The 14908-nt window shown below is 40.4% G+C and overlaps 2 protein-coding genes and 1 pseudogene across 2 annotated transcripts in view; all 3 read left to right on the plus strand.

Moving 5' to 3' along the window:
• The window catches only part of LOC139742224 (long-chain-fatty-acid--CoA ligase 5-like), a 52297-nt gene that overhangs the window by 20198 nt on the left and 17191 nt on the right, over positions 1 to 14908 (plus strand). The gene's annotated exons all lie outside the window — the stretch shown is intronic.
• On the plus strand, positions 3539 to 7356 carry LOC139742225 (tubulin alpha-1D chain-like; annotated as a pseudogene).
• On the plus strand, positions 9555 to 14528 carry LOC139742227 (tubulin alpha-1 chain-like). The gene is made up of 4 exons (XM_071652802.1): positions 9555 to 9827; positions 11465 to 11687; positions 12234 to 12382; positions 13112 to 14528. Exons 1-4 carry the CDS (start codon positions 9825 to 9827, stop codon positions 14093 to 14095), a joined length of 1359 nt encoding a protein of 452 aa, XP_071508903.1. The 5' UTR covers positions 9555 to 9824; the 3' UTR covers positions 14096 to 14528.

The raw sequence follows: 14908 nt of genomic DNA on the forward strand, positions 1-14908 counted from the left end.
ACCTAAGCCATGAGGCCTAACCAAAGACTACGTTTTTGCACGAGTGCAGAAATTTGGTGCTTTTCCTAGCGGCGACGCAAAGTAAATCATCAAAATATCAGAAAATCACACAACGTTTTCATAAAATTCCTCGACAAAAAAAAAAAGCAACAACAACAAAAAACAAACAAACAACACACACACAAACAAAAACATTAATAATAACTTAAAAAAAACACACGAACATTTTCATTGATTCATGGCTTCGTAGAGTAATAAAAATGTCAATAACAGGATTAAAAGATATTTATTTTTCAATCATTTGTCTCGCTAACGCACCTGCAGCTTGTCACAACATAGAGGGCGTTGTTCAACGCTATTCTACACACTCGGCAGTCTCTTCTGCAAAGCAGTGTTTACACGAACTACTGTGTATATATACATGTACATGTAATTATACTGTATTCCCTGTTTTATGTGCTTATGATGGTCATCACGTGATTATTACGTCTAAATCTGCATTTTCTTAGTTGACTAAAATAGACTCCTATTTGCATTCTCAACACCCTGGAGATTCATATACCTGTATTGTCTATTCACAAACATGGTACATTCCGTGTCGGGCTTTAGAAAATCGAAATATCATTAGGCATTATAGTTAATGCGGTAATATATGTATAAGCACTAAAGGTTATCTGTAAATCAGCTGTTTAGAGACAACATGTGACCTATGATCATTAAGTTGATTCGTAACGTTTATGTAGTGTGGTGTACTGTGAGTGTCAGAAGAATAACAAACGGTCACTGAACACAACTGTCTTAAACCGGGCGCGTATCAAAAAGACGTGCTTGATGTGCTTAGTGGCAAATCTCAGCTGATCTCAGTTCATCCGCTAAGGATCATGTCTGATGTATCGCCATCATGATTTGCGACTATCTACAGTCCATATGGAGCTCCTATGTTCGTTGTACATTGTAATGAGGCACTTGTAAAATTTATGACAGCCACGACGTACAAATACCATTAATGTATTGAAAGTATACCAGCATTATTTTCGGCAGTAATAGTGCACGATAATCATGTGATGAAATACCCTAATTAAGCGAAATAACAACAACAAACGACCCACAGGAAAAAACAAACAAACAAACAAACAAGCAGACAAGCAAATAAACAAACAATAGCAAAGACTCGACGATTTGGGCTCTTTTCGTGCACCTAAACTGAATTAAATGGAATTGAATTTCAATTTATATTTTGTACAATTCAGAACAAGACACAATTAGCTGGCTGTCAGGCAGAAGACATCACTTGTGCTCAGTGAGATATTCAACCGTGATGGGCGTGGCACAGGTTGTTCACTAGGTATGCGGAATGACGATATACAGCTGTACACTGATTTGTTTTTGTTTTTTGTTTTTTATTACACTGATAAATGATTGACGGATTGGCTTCGCTACGCGCCGGTACCCATTTATGAACAGTCCTTCACACTAAAACAGGAATGCAAATCGCGCACTTCCACAGAAGTTCAAGAGCAACGCTGTCGAATATCGTAACGACAACGTGAGCTGCTTTCACCTTGCGACATTCAGGTTATCTTTTATTTTCTTTCTCAACCTTCAAAATGGTGAGTATTCACTCAATTTTCTTCGTGGTCAGTGTAAAGATACAATATTATTATACCATGTTCAAATTGATATAGAGCTAAATCGGGTAAAGAGGGAGTTTCGTCAATATCGGGCATATCATAACATTATGAAATTGTTTAAAGTTTCATAATATTATGCTTTCTGCTAATACAAGCAAAGAGGCGATGATGTAATGACTTTTCAATATTGTCCCAATGGCTAGTACACAAAACAATATCGTGTATGGTCGAATTTCTAAGATGTAGCAATAACAACCCTTTTTCCCCTGGAATCCATCGTCGCTGGTTTATTACAAGTCTACAATAATTTCATGCAGAGGATACTCTTGTTATCGATTTCTTATCAAATTGGAAATTTAGTGAAGCGTTCATTACAGTTCCAAATGGGACTGTGATCTGGTAAACGTAATGTGGGAAAACAATGGAAACTTTGAAATTCCATAATCATATTACTTTATGTCCGATTTTGATGACAATTCCATTGGTTTTTTTTTCTAATCCTATTCCATGTGTGAATTGCATCGCAGATAATGTACACTCTGTAAGAATAGTGATCTTTCTCGTGTATTACAGTGCATATTGTACACTCTTGATAGCTTTCCATTCTGTGGGCTGTGTGTTGATCATTAAAAGGGATATCATGGCCACATTTCGTGGAAGTTTCCCCTAAATCAAGGTTTGGGTGAATGTATATGATAGAACGTAATAAGCAGTTTCACATTGCCGAATGATAGTCTCGTTGAGATTGAGATTGAGGTAGTCTCGTTCAGATTGAGATTGCGTATGATCTGAATGTATAATAGTAGGCCCCTTAAGAAAGATTATGATATGGGAAGTAAAATTTGCCAGTATATAGGATTTTAATATCGACCAAAAAGAAAAAAGAAGAAGCAAGACATATCAGGTAATGTTTTAGAAATTATCCATTTCACTTTTGTTAGCTTGTTTAAGCAATACGCCCTTGTAGTTTGCGTTTTGTTGCATGATCGAATGCCTATCTTGTAGTTGGATCATTAGTAGACAAAAAGTGCGAGGATAAGTCATATCATGATGTAGCGATTAGTGTAGACATCTTTCATAACACAGTTATACTGCCACGTCATAATATTGTTGAAACCATGCACATAATATTATATTCACTTTAGTATACCCTCAGAAGACAATACATAACGGTACGTTTCGTCTCCAGTTCAGTGCATGCAAACCGAAAAAAAGAAGAACTCGTCACGGTATTGTTCAGAACCACCGCCCCCATAAAAGAGAGAGAGAGAAAGAGAGAGAGAGAGAGAGAAACAACGAAAGAAAGAAAAGAAAAATAAAGCGTGAAAATAAGGGAAATGAACAAACAACTACGAAAAAGCACAATTAAAAATCCCCTCTTTGTTCGCTTGAAATGCATAATATGAGCGGGAAAAACACACACACCAAAAGCTTGTCGAGGTGCACAAGCACCAATTTGATTGTATCGTTCTTCATGGCCATCAACATGCATTGAATTCCGCTCAGTCAAATATAAAAATGGACCCAAGTATGGATAGCTATAGCCGGTAAATAGCGTGTTTTCGGGATAGATATTGTTTCGCATCAATATGGTTGTGCTGTAGGATACCTTTTCGTTATCTCTTTCTTCCCCCGTTGATCTGAGCAAAGGAGCATGACGATAATTGCATAGTGTGCTGCAATGGAATGCCTTGTTTTATATCAGCTGTATTTTAAAGTACTCTACTGCCAATTCGGCAAAGATAAGAATGCGAAGGCATAAGCGACTATTGCACAGTACAATGACAAGAGTATACTATATACAGTAGTATCAGATCACCAAATTTTGTAAAAATAACCAATATTGAACTATATATAACTACTGAATACAGGAGCTGATTCTTATCCTTTTCCGTTTTACAGCGCGAATGTATCTCAGTCCATGTTGGTCAGGCCGGTGTCCAGATCGGCAATGCATGCTGGGAGTTGTACTGCCTTGAGCACGGCATCCAGCCCGATGGCCAGATGCCTTCTGACAAGACCATCGGAGGAGGTGACGACTCCTTCAACACCTTCTTCAGCGAGACTGGAGCAGGCAAGCACGTTCCACGTGCCGTGTTCGTCGACCTCGAACCATCCGTAATCGGTAAATTTACGTATTTCTTTCCTCTTCTAGTCTTGATTGTCAGTCACATCTGTCTCCGATATTTGCTATCCATTTAACGTTTGTTTACATTTTTATGACTACTTAGTATGACAATTTAATTGAATATAGTATGTTGCAATCATAGAAATATGAAATGGTGCTGATGACTTAGATAGCTTAGTGATTGTAACAATCACATTATCATTATCAATTTATACCGATTTGATGTCTCTAACCTAGTTGTCTTGGATAAGATCATCATCATTATTTTTGTAGCTGTACTTTATGATATTGACAGGAGAAGAAATATTATGATTATCCTGGTCCCATCCATGTATTTACAATAATTGTGCAAAAAGGTCTCTTGAAAATATATCAGCACCAAAAGTATTATAAAACGTCATGCAATTGTGATGTACTCCAGATGAGGTACGAACCGGGACCTATCGTCAGCTGTTCCACCCCGAGCAGCTGATCACTGGCAAGGAGGATGCCGCCAACAACTACGCCCGTGGCCACTACACAGTGGGCAAGGAGCATATTGACAATGTGCTGGATCGCATCAGAAAGCTGGTAGGCAATGAGATGTTTTGAAAACGTTTGACCATAATTGTAGTTAATGGTCAAGTTTTGCATGATTATATTCGATACCTTGTTTGTTTAAGTATGACATGTAATTCATAACGCCCCTTTCAAGGCAGGTGTATAAGTGATTATATCGGTATAGGGAAGCTGAACATTTATATAGTTCTAGTATAGGTAGAATGTATGTGTACGCCGTACTCAGTTGGGCTGGAATGTTCCACAAGAAAGGAGTGTAATGAGTGCACAGAGGGTGCAGGTTAGATGGTTGAGATCGAGATGATACATGATTACGTTCTGAAACACTCTGAGCATCACGAATTTGGGAAAAGACGTTATCATGAAACAGCAAGAACAAAGAACAAAACAAAACCGAAATAACAAACACAAATTGTCTATAGAGCTAGCGAAATAGCCACTCAACAATCAAGGGACGACTAGTAGGAGACAGGAATAATCTAATCACACGTGATTTTACGTGAATGTCCTCTAAATCTCGTGGTTTTTTTTTTTTCGGCTGGTGTGTCTCTGTATACAGGGGTGCGTCGGATCTGTTGTTATTTGCTTCCCCGTGTCACACTCCCTTGCTCATTAACAGAGACTGATTCTGAGTGGGATGGGTTGGGGATGGGGGCATTATTTAAACACTGAACCATGATAGAATAGAATAGATGCTAAACAATTAAAGTACAGTCACATGTGTATTGACCAAATCTGAAGCTAACACAGTTTTGTTTGCTCTGTTCAATCATGCAGTTTGTTTTCTGATCTATTGATTCATTTGGTATTAGTCTTCGGTTGTGATTTAGATTTCGTGTTTGATTTTGGTTTGGTCGCTATTCTAAAGAAAAGTAAAAGAACAAAACCAAAACAAAAATTTGAATCAAATTGCAAAGCTTTTTAGGGGAAATTGAGTGAATGAGTCTGAACAAAAGCAGCTTGTTGCTTCAGTTATAAAGAAATAAGCGCACTACCTATATGACGCCGTAAAAGAACAAAAACCAGTCGTATGTATAGACGATCTGCAAATAACGGTCTATTCAATTTCCGGTTGTCACGCGTCACAGTCGACAGACTACCTTATAGCAGGGAGGTGGAAGATCTCTCTTCCACCTCCCTGCTTATATCACACAGCCGTCCCCTGCCGTTGTCATTTACATGTTGTGGATATAATTGTTGAGGAATAGCCTTCAAGTGGGCGTGGTCTTGATATCTTCCCGAATTTGCAAAGTTTCCGTCGCGTGACGTTAACTTTGAAAAAACCTCCCAGGTCAGCTATTTCAAAACACCACCTCCATAACTACCACCACTGCCAACATCATCGGCAACAACAACAGGAACAACAACAACAAACACCAATGTTGCCAATGTCTATACTTGTGTACAATCGATTAAAATCTTTAGATTTGCCGTTGTGTACAATTGTGTGAAACTTAGAGTTTGATAACAGAGATAAAGTGAGATATCCGGTGGAATACAATGCAGTATGACTTTGATGTCCATGGTGGTAAAAGGTGGCAAACCCAGGAGCAAGCTTTGCTCCTTCAGCTGTCTCATGCATGTTACCAATCAACCATAAAAATTCTCACTCAAATTGTGGCAACGTGCAATTGAAAATGATGTTAGTATAGTTTCGAAGGAGCAATTTTCAATAATTGACTCTGCTCTAAATTTCTCGAAGGTCAATAAATAGATCAAAACTCACTTAACCATCACAGAAACTTTTTTTTTTCTGTATAAATCGATATCCTGATTTTTTCTTTCAGGTGATGTCATTATTTTGTCGGACGTTAGGGATCAAAGGTCGTAGTCACTATCTTGATAATATTTAATGAAATATGTGGAATATACAAGTTCATAGGGCAAAGGTGTCCAAATAAAATTTATTAAATTGGGGAATGATAGGCTACAAGGACAATTCTGTTGACGCGGATTGACTATGCTAGTCATGTTTTTTTAATTTTCAATCTTTACTACAGGCAGACCAGTGTACTGGTCTCCAGGGTTTCCTCATCTTCCACAGCTTCGGTGGTGGCACCGGCTCTGGGTTTTCTTCTCTCCTTATGGAGCGTCTCTCCGTCGACTACGGCAAGAAGTCCAAGCTCGAGTTCGCCATCTACCCGGCTCCTCAAGTGTCAACAGCTGTCGTCGAGCCCTACAATGCAATTTTAACAACTCATACCACTCTGGAGCATTCCGACTGTGCTTTCATGGTCGACAACGAGGCCATCTACGACATCTGCCGTCGTAACCTCGACATCGAGCGTCCGACGTACTCCAACCTGAACCGTCTCATCGGCCAGATTGTTTCGTCGATCACCGCTTCTCTTCGGTTCGATGGAGCTCTGAACGTCGATTTGACAGAGTTCCAGACCAACTTGGTGCCATATCCAAGAATTCATTTCCCCATGGCCACCTACGCTCCAGTCATCTCTGCCGAGAAGGCTCACCATGAGCAGTTGTCCGTTGCCGAGATCACCAACGCCTGCTTCGAGCCTTCCAACCAGATGGTGAAGTGCGACCCACGTCATGGCAAGTACATGGCCTGCTGTCTGCTGTACCGTGGTGATGTCGTCCCCAAGGATGTCAACGCCGCTATCGCTATGATCAAGACCAAGCGCACCATCCAATTCGTCGACTGGTGCCCAACTGGTTTCAAGGTCGGTATCAACTACCAGCCACCAACCGTTGTGCCCGGCGGCGATCTGGCCAAGGTGCAGCGCGCCGTGTGTATGCTGAGCAACACTACCGCCGTTGCTGAGGCCTGGGCTCGTCTTGACCACAAGTTCGACCTGATGTACGCCAAGCGTGCCTTCGTCCACTGGTACGTGGGAGAAGGCATGGAGGAGGGGGAGTTCACTGAGGCTCGTGAGGACCTGGCTGCTCTGGAGAAGGACTACGAGGAGGTCGGTGTCGACTCGGTCGACGGAGAGGGCGAAGACGAAGAAGGAGACGAGTATTAAGATGGCACCGCGTCTCCTCCACAATGATCTGTTGGGAATACGTGCTCATTTATAGTGCTCACAAGACTTTAAACTCAGCTTTCACGACGTAAGCGTACCGCTTGTCTGATATCATCGATAGGGATATGGGTAACAATACCCACTGTGTGTGAACTCTCATATCTAGCAGTTCTTATCCATGGATGAGCATCAAAATGAAAATGTGGCAATATTTCGAGCATCTGTCTGTCTGAGACTTGTGATAATAAATCTGTTATTTCAGTTTCAGTTTTAGATTTGGGAGTTGTGGAAATTATCATGACAAATCAACAACGTCCACATCGAAATATGAGATGATTAAAAGAAAGGTATTACTTATGATTTCATGTATACGCGAACATACGTTTTATCATATCATCATAATGGAGGAGACCATTGCAAATACATGTAAGCAGTTAACCTGACTGAGCGAGCATAGAGTTTAAGATTATCGTTAAGTTTTCTTTTATTTTTAGATAGGACTACCCATAGCGCAGTATTAAATGTCTTTGATTGAACCTCCCAAAACAATCAAGTAAGTAAGCAAACGAACAAACAAACAAATAAACGAATAAATATTATTTACGTCTAGAACTGTGTTGTTTCGTTTTATGACATGAACCAGCATAATATGCTCTCAAATACATTCCCAACATGCAATTCATTGTTTATGAGGAATGTACGTGCGTGTATTCTTTCCTGTTTTTAGTTGTTGGTTTTTTGTTTGTGTGTGGGGAGGAGGGGAGAAAGAGATTATGTAGATCCACATAGATAGATAGATAGATAGATAGATAGATAGATAGATAGATGGACAGATAGTAGATAGATAGATAGATGGATAGATAGATAGATAGATGATAGATAGATAGATAGATAGATGTATAGATATATAGATAGATAGATAGATGGATAGATAGATAGATAGATAGATAGATAGATAGATAGATGGATAGATAGATAGATAGATGGATAGATAGATAGATAGATGATGGATAGATAGATAGAGTGAGTGAGAGAGGGAGAGAGAGAGAGAGAGAAGGAGAGTAAGGGAGAGAATGTGATGTGATCGATATGAAGTATTTGCTTCCTTGTATTTGAATTTGGTGTAATCAGATTTTGCCAGCCCTAATGCATCAGAGCATTAGCGTGTAACGAATATCTTTCAACTGTCAGTAATGGTGGGCGTTGTACAGGATTTGTCTGAATACAGTGGATTTCCTCCTGATGCCACAAACTTAACTGCTGCCAACGTTAACAAAAAATTGGTGTGGATCCCTTACTTTTAAATTGTTTGTCGCTTTGCTATTGCTTATACGCTCTATGTAAAGTAGCATCACCAAGGCATATTCTGCTGAACAGGCTCCTGAAGATGGTTTCTGAATGTGTACACCCGCAGCAAGAGGTGGGACAGGATCCCACCTCCCTGCCTGTAGTATCATTTATATTAAGTATATTCAAATGTGCTTTGATTAATCTCCAAATATGTAACTGCCTTCTTCTATCTACATTCATCAATATTTACAATCCTACACAGAGCTGGTCTAACAAAAGTATTCATGCTCCTGTACTCTTTCTTCTACTCCTGATTTCACAGTGCTATGCATTCTACAGCTTTGTTTATCAACTATGGCAACTGCAGAGCCATATTCCGTGTGAAGTGAGTTCTTTTGTTGACATTTTATCCACTGGCATACAATATTCATCTCCTCTCTGCTATCAGCTCCCATAGACTTGCCTAGGTGTCAGCCCTGCTAGGTGTGCAGTTGGATAGGGAACGTTCTGCTGCTACAGTTAGTCCTTCGTCGATAAACCAAGGGCTTTCTTCTTTCACGCCATGGTCTCAAGCCTTGTCATGTCCATTGACGCGCATACCTGTAGTTATGCCTATGTGAGCATGAAGTAGTGATTCATGAGTGTGGTATTTCTCATGGTTTACTCTGACAACACAGGGTTTTCTCGCCTCGAGTTTACACAACATAATAAAGTGGACACGCTAGCGTTGTCAGGTCGAGAATCTCGCGAATAAATCGACCACTTTACTTCAGCATGCGAATTTTATGCATACCTTTCATTTAGGGAACTTAAAAGATTCCTTGAGTAACACACTCGAACGACTTTGCAGCAGCCATTATGTCTAAAGCAAGACAGAATCTTTTAAATCTTAACGATATCCAGTACTTTTAAAAAAGTCAGTGTTCAAAGAAAATCAGTGGAGAGCTCTGAACCGTGATGCAAACCCCTCTTTGCCCTACCTCTCTGGGCAAGTCACACACAGCTCCCTATCTGACTGTCTGTGTACAACAATCCGCACACTTGGTGGGCAGCTTTCTGAACGCACTGAACCGCAACTTTCCGCGCTGGGCGTGGCAGTGCGTGCATGGCAAGTGAGCAAATCGACGAAGCTCTTTTAAAAGCGCCAGCGCCCGTTCTCGAAAATCATAGTGACGTCTGCTGGTTCACCTTAAGACATTGCAGTCGTATTAGCTCTTCCCTCTAGCCATCAAAATGGTAAGTATATGTTCATTGAACTAACACATTCTATTCCGGAAGCATATGCCAGCACTTAATTCATTGTTTTTAGATGAAACGTAATGTTTGTTTGTCTTTATGGACGATTCTAGTCGAATTTCCACATCAGTATAAAACCCTGTGCGATAGACATGCCCCCTGTACAAAACCTTTGGGCTATGATAGTACCTACCAGCAAAAGTCTCAATGGCTCCTAATACTTGCCTATAATATAACAATGGTGTGCAAGGCTCCCCGCCTAGCAGGCGACGAGTGATACAGCGAAAAAAAACTTATTGTATTACCGAATTAAAGCAAGTGGGTTAAAGGGGGTGCTCATAAGTAAATAGCATTCAGAGTCTCAATAAAAGACTGTAATAGTAAACTTATAATTCGAGTTCTCGTCAAGTGGCGTTCAATACACATGCCATTGTTGAATGCACGACACATGTCGGGCTAATATGAATGATTGGAATTTCATAGTGTCTTGTTTTTTGTTTCGCTGTTCGTTTGTTTGCTTGACTGTTTGTTATTTTAGGGGATCTTAATATGTTTAAGTCACCAAGTCAAAGAAAGAGACGTTTATTGTGCACTATTAACAGGCATTAAAAACCTCGTTCTTGTTCTTCAGTAGCTATCTTTCCTTTATATATACATATGTATATATATATATAATATATAATATATATTATATATATATATAATATACATATATATTATATATATATATATATATATATATATATATATGTATATATATATATAAATATAAATATATAATTGGGTTATGACTAAGACGACTTTGCGATTTCAGCAATTCTCTTTTCATCTCGGCCGGGGACTGGAACGATCTAGATATCTTGTCTTTAGCGCCGGTGATTTCTGGTGTAAGACGTAAATTATCTATAGAAAGAGTGCGGTCCTGTCAAGGTATCACTCTACTAAATCGACTTTTCGAGCAGTGTCTTTATCATTATCTGTACTTTCTTTGGCTGAGAAGCCTTCTCAGAAAACAAGAGTTGGGCTGACCAGGAAATACAACGTTAACCCGATAAGAACCAGGTTGATTTCGTATGGGTTAAGGGACAACAGATAGGGAATTTCTTGGTGTTTTTTTTTTCAAAAAAGTGGAGAAAAGGAAAAGTGAAAGGAGGTGTAGATGATGAGAGGAAAATGTAGACTGACATACCTGAAAAGCAAAAAATCAACAAAAAATAAATACAATAAAAGGACGAACAATAGTAGTTATAACAGTGGTTAGATATTTAGTCAGCAAACATTACAAATCTCGAAAATAGATACAAGTGGATCATGCAGCAACAACGATTCTAGTTTGGATGTTTGGTTTTTTTTGGGGGGTTTTTTTGGTACCTTGATATAACCCTTTCTGAGGAATCTTTACTGGGATTTTAATCGTACAAAAGACTGTTGTCATACCTATATCACTTTCATCACACTCTCGTCAATCTCTTTTACTATCACAGTAGATGGGGGCAGGGTTGAAAGCTATTGTTCCATGATATATTTGCTATTTATACTCAAATTGATAGTTTGATTATGCTTTGTCATATTGATTGTGACTGGTGAATAGGAATTCCAAGATTACTGATCGTCACTGTTTTTTCTTCTTTGAATAGCGTGAATGTATCTCAGTCCACATCGGTCAAGCCGGTGTCCAGATCGGCAATGCATGCTGGGAGTTGTACTGCCTTGAGCACGGCATCCAGCCCGATGGCCAGATGCCTTCTGACAAGACCATCGGAGGAGGTGACGACTCCTTCAACACCTTCTTTAGCGAGGCTGGAGCAGGCAAGCACGTTCCACGTGCCGTGTTCGTCGACCTCGAACCATCCGTGGTCGGTGAGTGCGAATAATTTTCGAGATGATGACTGTTAGTGTTCATGCAAACAAATTTTGCAGATTTTTTTCGTATTCATTTTTAAAGAATATAAAAGCCAGATAAAGCCCATGATTGTAAAGGAAAGTACCGAATATGTCTTTTAAAGTACCAAAGTCTATAATATTTTCCTCAATGAAAATAGGAACTTGCTCTTTATTGATACCATAATCCCGTTAAAGTGCATGTTCAACGCTTGTGGTCTTAAGAACATTTAATAGTATACTATGAAATGTTCTTCAGACCATAGAACCTTCTGGGAACAGTGATTGTTGGTTTAAGAGATGCTAGGATAGTAGACGAAGGAGAATAGGGGGTTTATGAAATAGTATTTTATTGTTTGGTCATGGTAGGATAGCAGTATAGTACTTGCAGTTGCAATGATGTAGAGGCTGAATTGGGAATGCTAGTAGCTGGCAGCAGTGGTAGTAACACAGAAAATCACACAAACATTTATGTTTCATGTTTTCATGATACAAAATGCATTTGGGTTTCCTTTTCTTTTTCAGATGAGGTTCGAACGGGGACCTACCGTCAGCTGTTCCACCCCGAGCAGCTGATCACTGGCAAAGAGGATGCCGCCAACAACTACGCCCGTGGCCACTACACGGTGGGCAAGGAACTCATCGACCAAGTTCTAGACCGCATCAGAAAGCTGGTAGGTATACTAGCAATCTGAGATTCTGAAAATTATGTTACAATGATACTTATACATATGGTATTGATGGAGATGACTGTGAAGACGATTACGATGATTATGAAATTATTTTAGGTATTCCTGTCATTAATGATTAAAATTATGATAATCTTGATCATGTGCAACTGTATAAGTAGAACAGACAAGGAAGATGAAGGTGGAACAAAAAGACTGAAAGTGTAGACTTCAACATATCCCTGATATGTTTCGTGGTATATGGTTTGCTGAATAGGCCTGGACCCCTTGTGATTTGCTCCCTCAACCCTTTCGTACCTTTTTATCCTCTAGAAAGCAGAAAAAGAATTATCATTTTATCAAACGCGTTATCTTGTGGTAAACGTCGGCTTGCAACAACAAAGTGAAATGAGTTCAGTTTAAGTAATGACAGCCCTTTCACTACCGCTTGCACTTAATGGCTGTTTCTCTCTTTACCAGCGAGTACATTGTGCAAGCATTGTGAACATGGTTTGGTAGAAAGACGAGACTGGGAGTTTTTGTGCGATTGTGTCCGCCATTGGTCGAATGTTCAAGTGTAGAAGTGGATAAATGTAGATAAAATTGAATAAGTTGTTCAAAATTATATAGTAGGAAAATATTTTGTACTTTAGAGTTATAGTGTTAAGGTTAATCCTGTTTTCCTAGTGAAGAAAAAGTTCAGTATTCCTACCTTTTCCTCTCTTTTTTTCCCAGGCGGACCAGTGTACTGGTCTCCAGGGCTTCCTTCTCTTTCACAGCTTCGGTGGTGGCACCGGCTCTGGGTTTTCTTCTCTCCTCATGGAGCGACTCTCTGTTGACTACGGCAAGAAATCCAAGCTTGAGTTCGCCATCTACCCAGCCCCTCAGGTGTCAACGGCGGTGGTCGAGCCTTACAACTCAGTTTTGACCACCCATACCACCCTGGAGCACTCCGACTGTGCCTTTATGGTCGACAACGAGGCCATCTACGACATCTGCCGTCGTAACCTCGACATCGAACGTCCGACGTACACCAACCTGAACCGTCTCATCGGCCAGATTGTCTCGTCAATCACCGCTTCTCTTCGGTTCGATGGAGCTCTAAACGTCGATCTGACGGAGTTCCAGACCAACTTGGTGCCATACCCAAGAATCCATTTCCCCATGGCCACCTACGCTCCCGTCATTTCTGCCGAGAAGGCTTACCATGAGCAGCTGACCGTTGCCGAGATCACCAACGCCTGCTTCGAGCCTGCCAACCAAATGGTGAAGTGCGATCCTCGTCACGGCAAGTACATGGCCTGCTGCCTATTGTTCCGTGGTGATGTCGTCCCCAAGGATGTGAACGCCGCCATCGCTACCATCAAGACAAAGCGCACCATCCAGTTCGTCGACTGGTGTCCAACTGGTTTCAAGGTCGGTATCAACTACCAGCCACCAACCGTTGTGCCCGGCGGCGATCTGGCCAAGGTGCAGCGCGCCGTGTGCATGCTGAGCAACACTACGGCCATCGCTGAGGCCTGGGCCCGTCTTGACCACAAGTTCGACCTGATGTACGCCAAGCGTGCCTTCGTCCACTGGTACGTGGGAGAGGGTATGGAGGAAGGAGAGTTCTCCGAGGCTCGTGAGGATCTGGCTGCTCTGGAGAAGGACTACGAGGAGGTCGGTGTCGACTCTGTCGACGCAGAGGGCGAAGACGAAGAAGGAGACGAGTATTAAAGAGAAGTCCATGGATTCATGTAGAAATACACTAATTTGTCGAGAATATGCTCTCATTTCGGGACTTTCAATTCAGCTTTAGTGATGTCCCCTGTCATCATTGTCCATATCATTGATAATGGCGTAGGCTTATACATTGTGCCACCTTTGGGTGTACTCTCACTCCTAGCAATTCTTATCCATGGATGAACACCCGAATGAGTATGTCGCAATATTTCAAACATCTGTCTGTCTAACACGTCGGATAATAAATCTGTTATTGAGTTTTGGATTATCCATGAGGCCTTTAAGCTGAAATGGCCTTCCAGTAGAAACTTCTGATGGTAAATGAGATTTTTGTCGTGAACTTTAATTTTCCATAGTGAAATTACATGAACGAACATTATGTCAAAACAAAGACCCAACATTATTGATACTGTTTTCGAGGAATTGTCTTTGTTAGAGCATCATCCTTCCGTGTGTAAAGTAACAAGTGTGTGGACGGGATGGAAAGAGATAGATAGACAAATGGATGTATATATATATATATATATATATATATATATATATATATATATTTATTTATTTATTTATATTTGTGTGTGTGTGTATGTGTTCGTGCGTGTTTATATATATATATTTTTTTTTTTGAGAGAGAGAGAGAGAGGGGGGGATGGGGATGGAGAGAGAGATCAAAAGTAAGCGTAAAAAAAAATATTACAAAAGCATTCTCTTTGCCGTTCCTTTCTCGGCAAGTCACACATCGTCCTATCTGACTATAGTTACGTTCAGACGGGAGCCCCTAAGCTCGAAGTTAGGAAACTTCGAGGTTAG

This window comes from Diadema antillarum, unplaced genomic scaffold, assembly GCF_040938485.1.
Source record: "Diadema antillarum isolate AM-2024a unplaced genomic scaffold, OU_Dant_1.0 seq00000989_RagTag, whole genome shotgun sequence".
In the NCBI taxonomy this organism is placed as follows: domain Eukaryota; kingdom Metazoa; phylum Echinodermata; class Echinoidea; order Diadematoida; family Diadematidae; genus Diadema; species Diadema antillarum.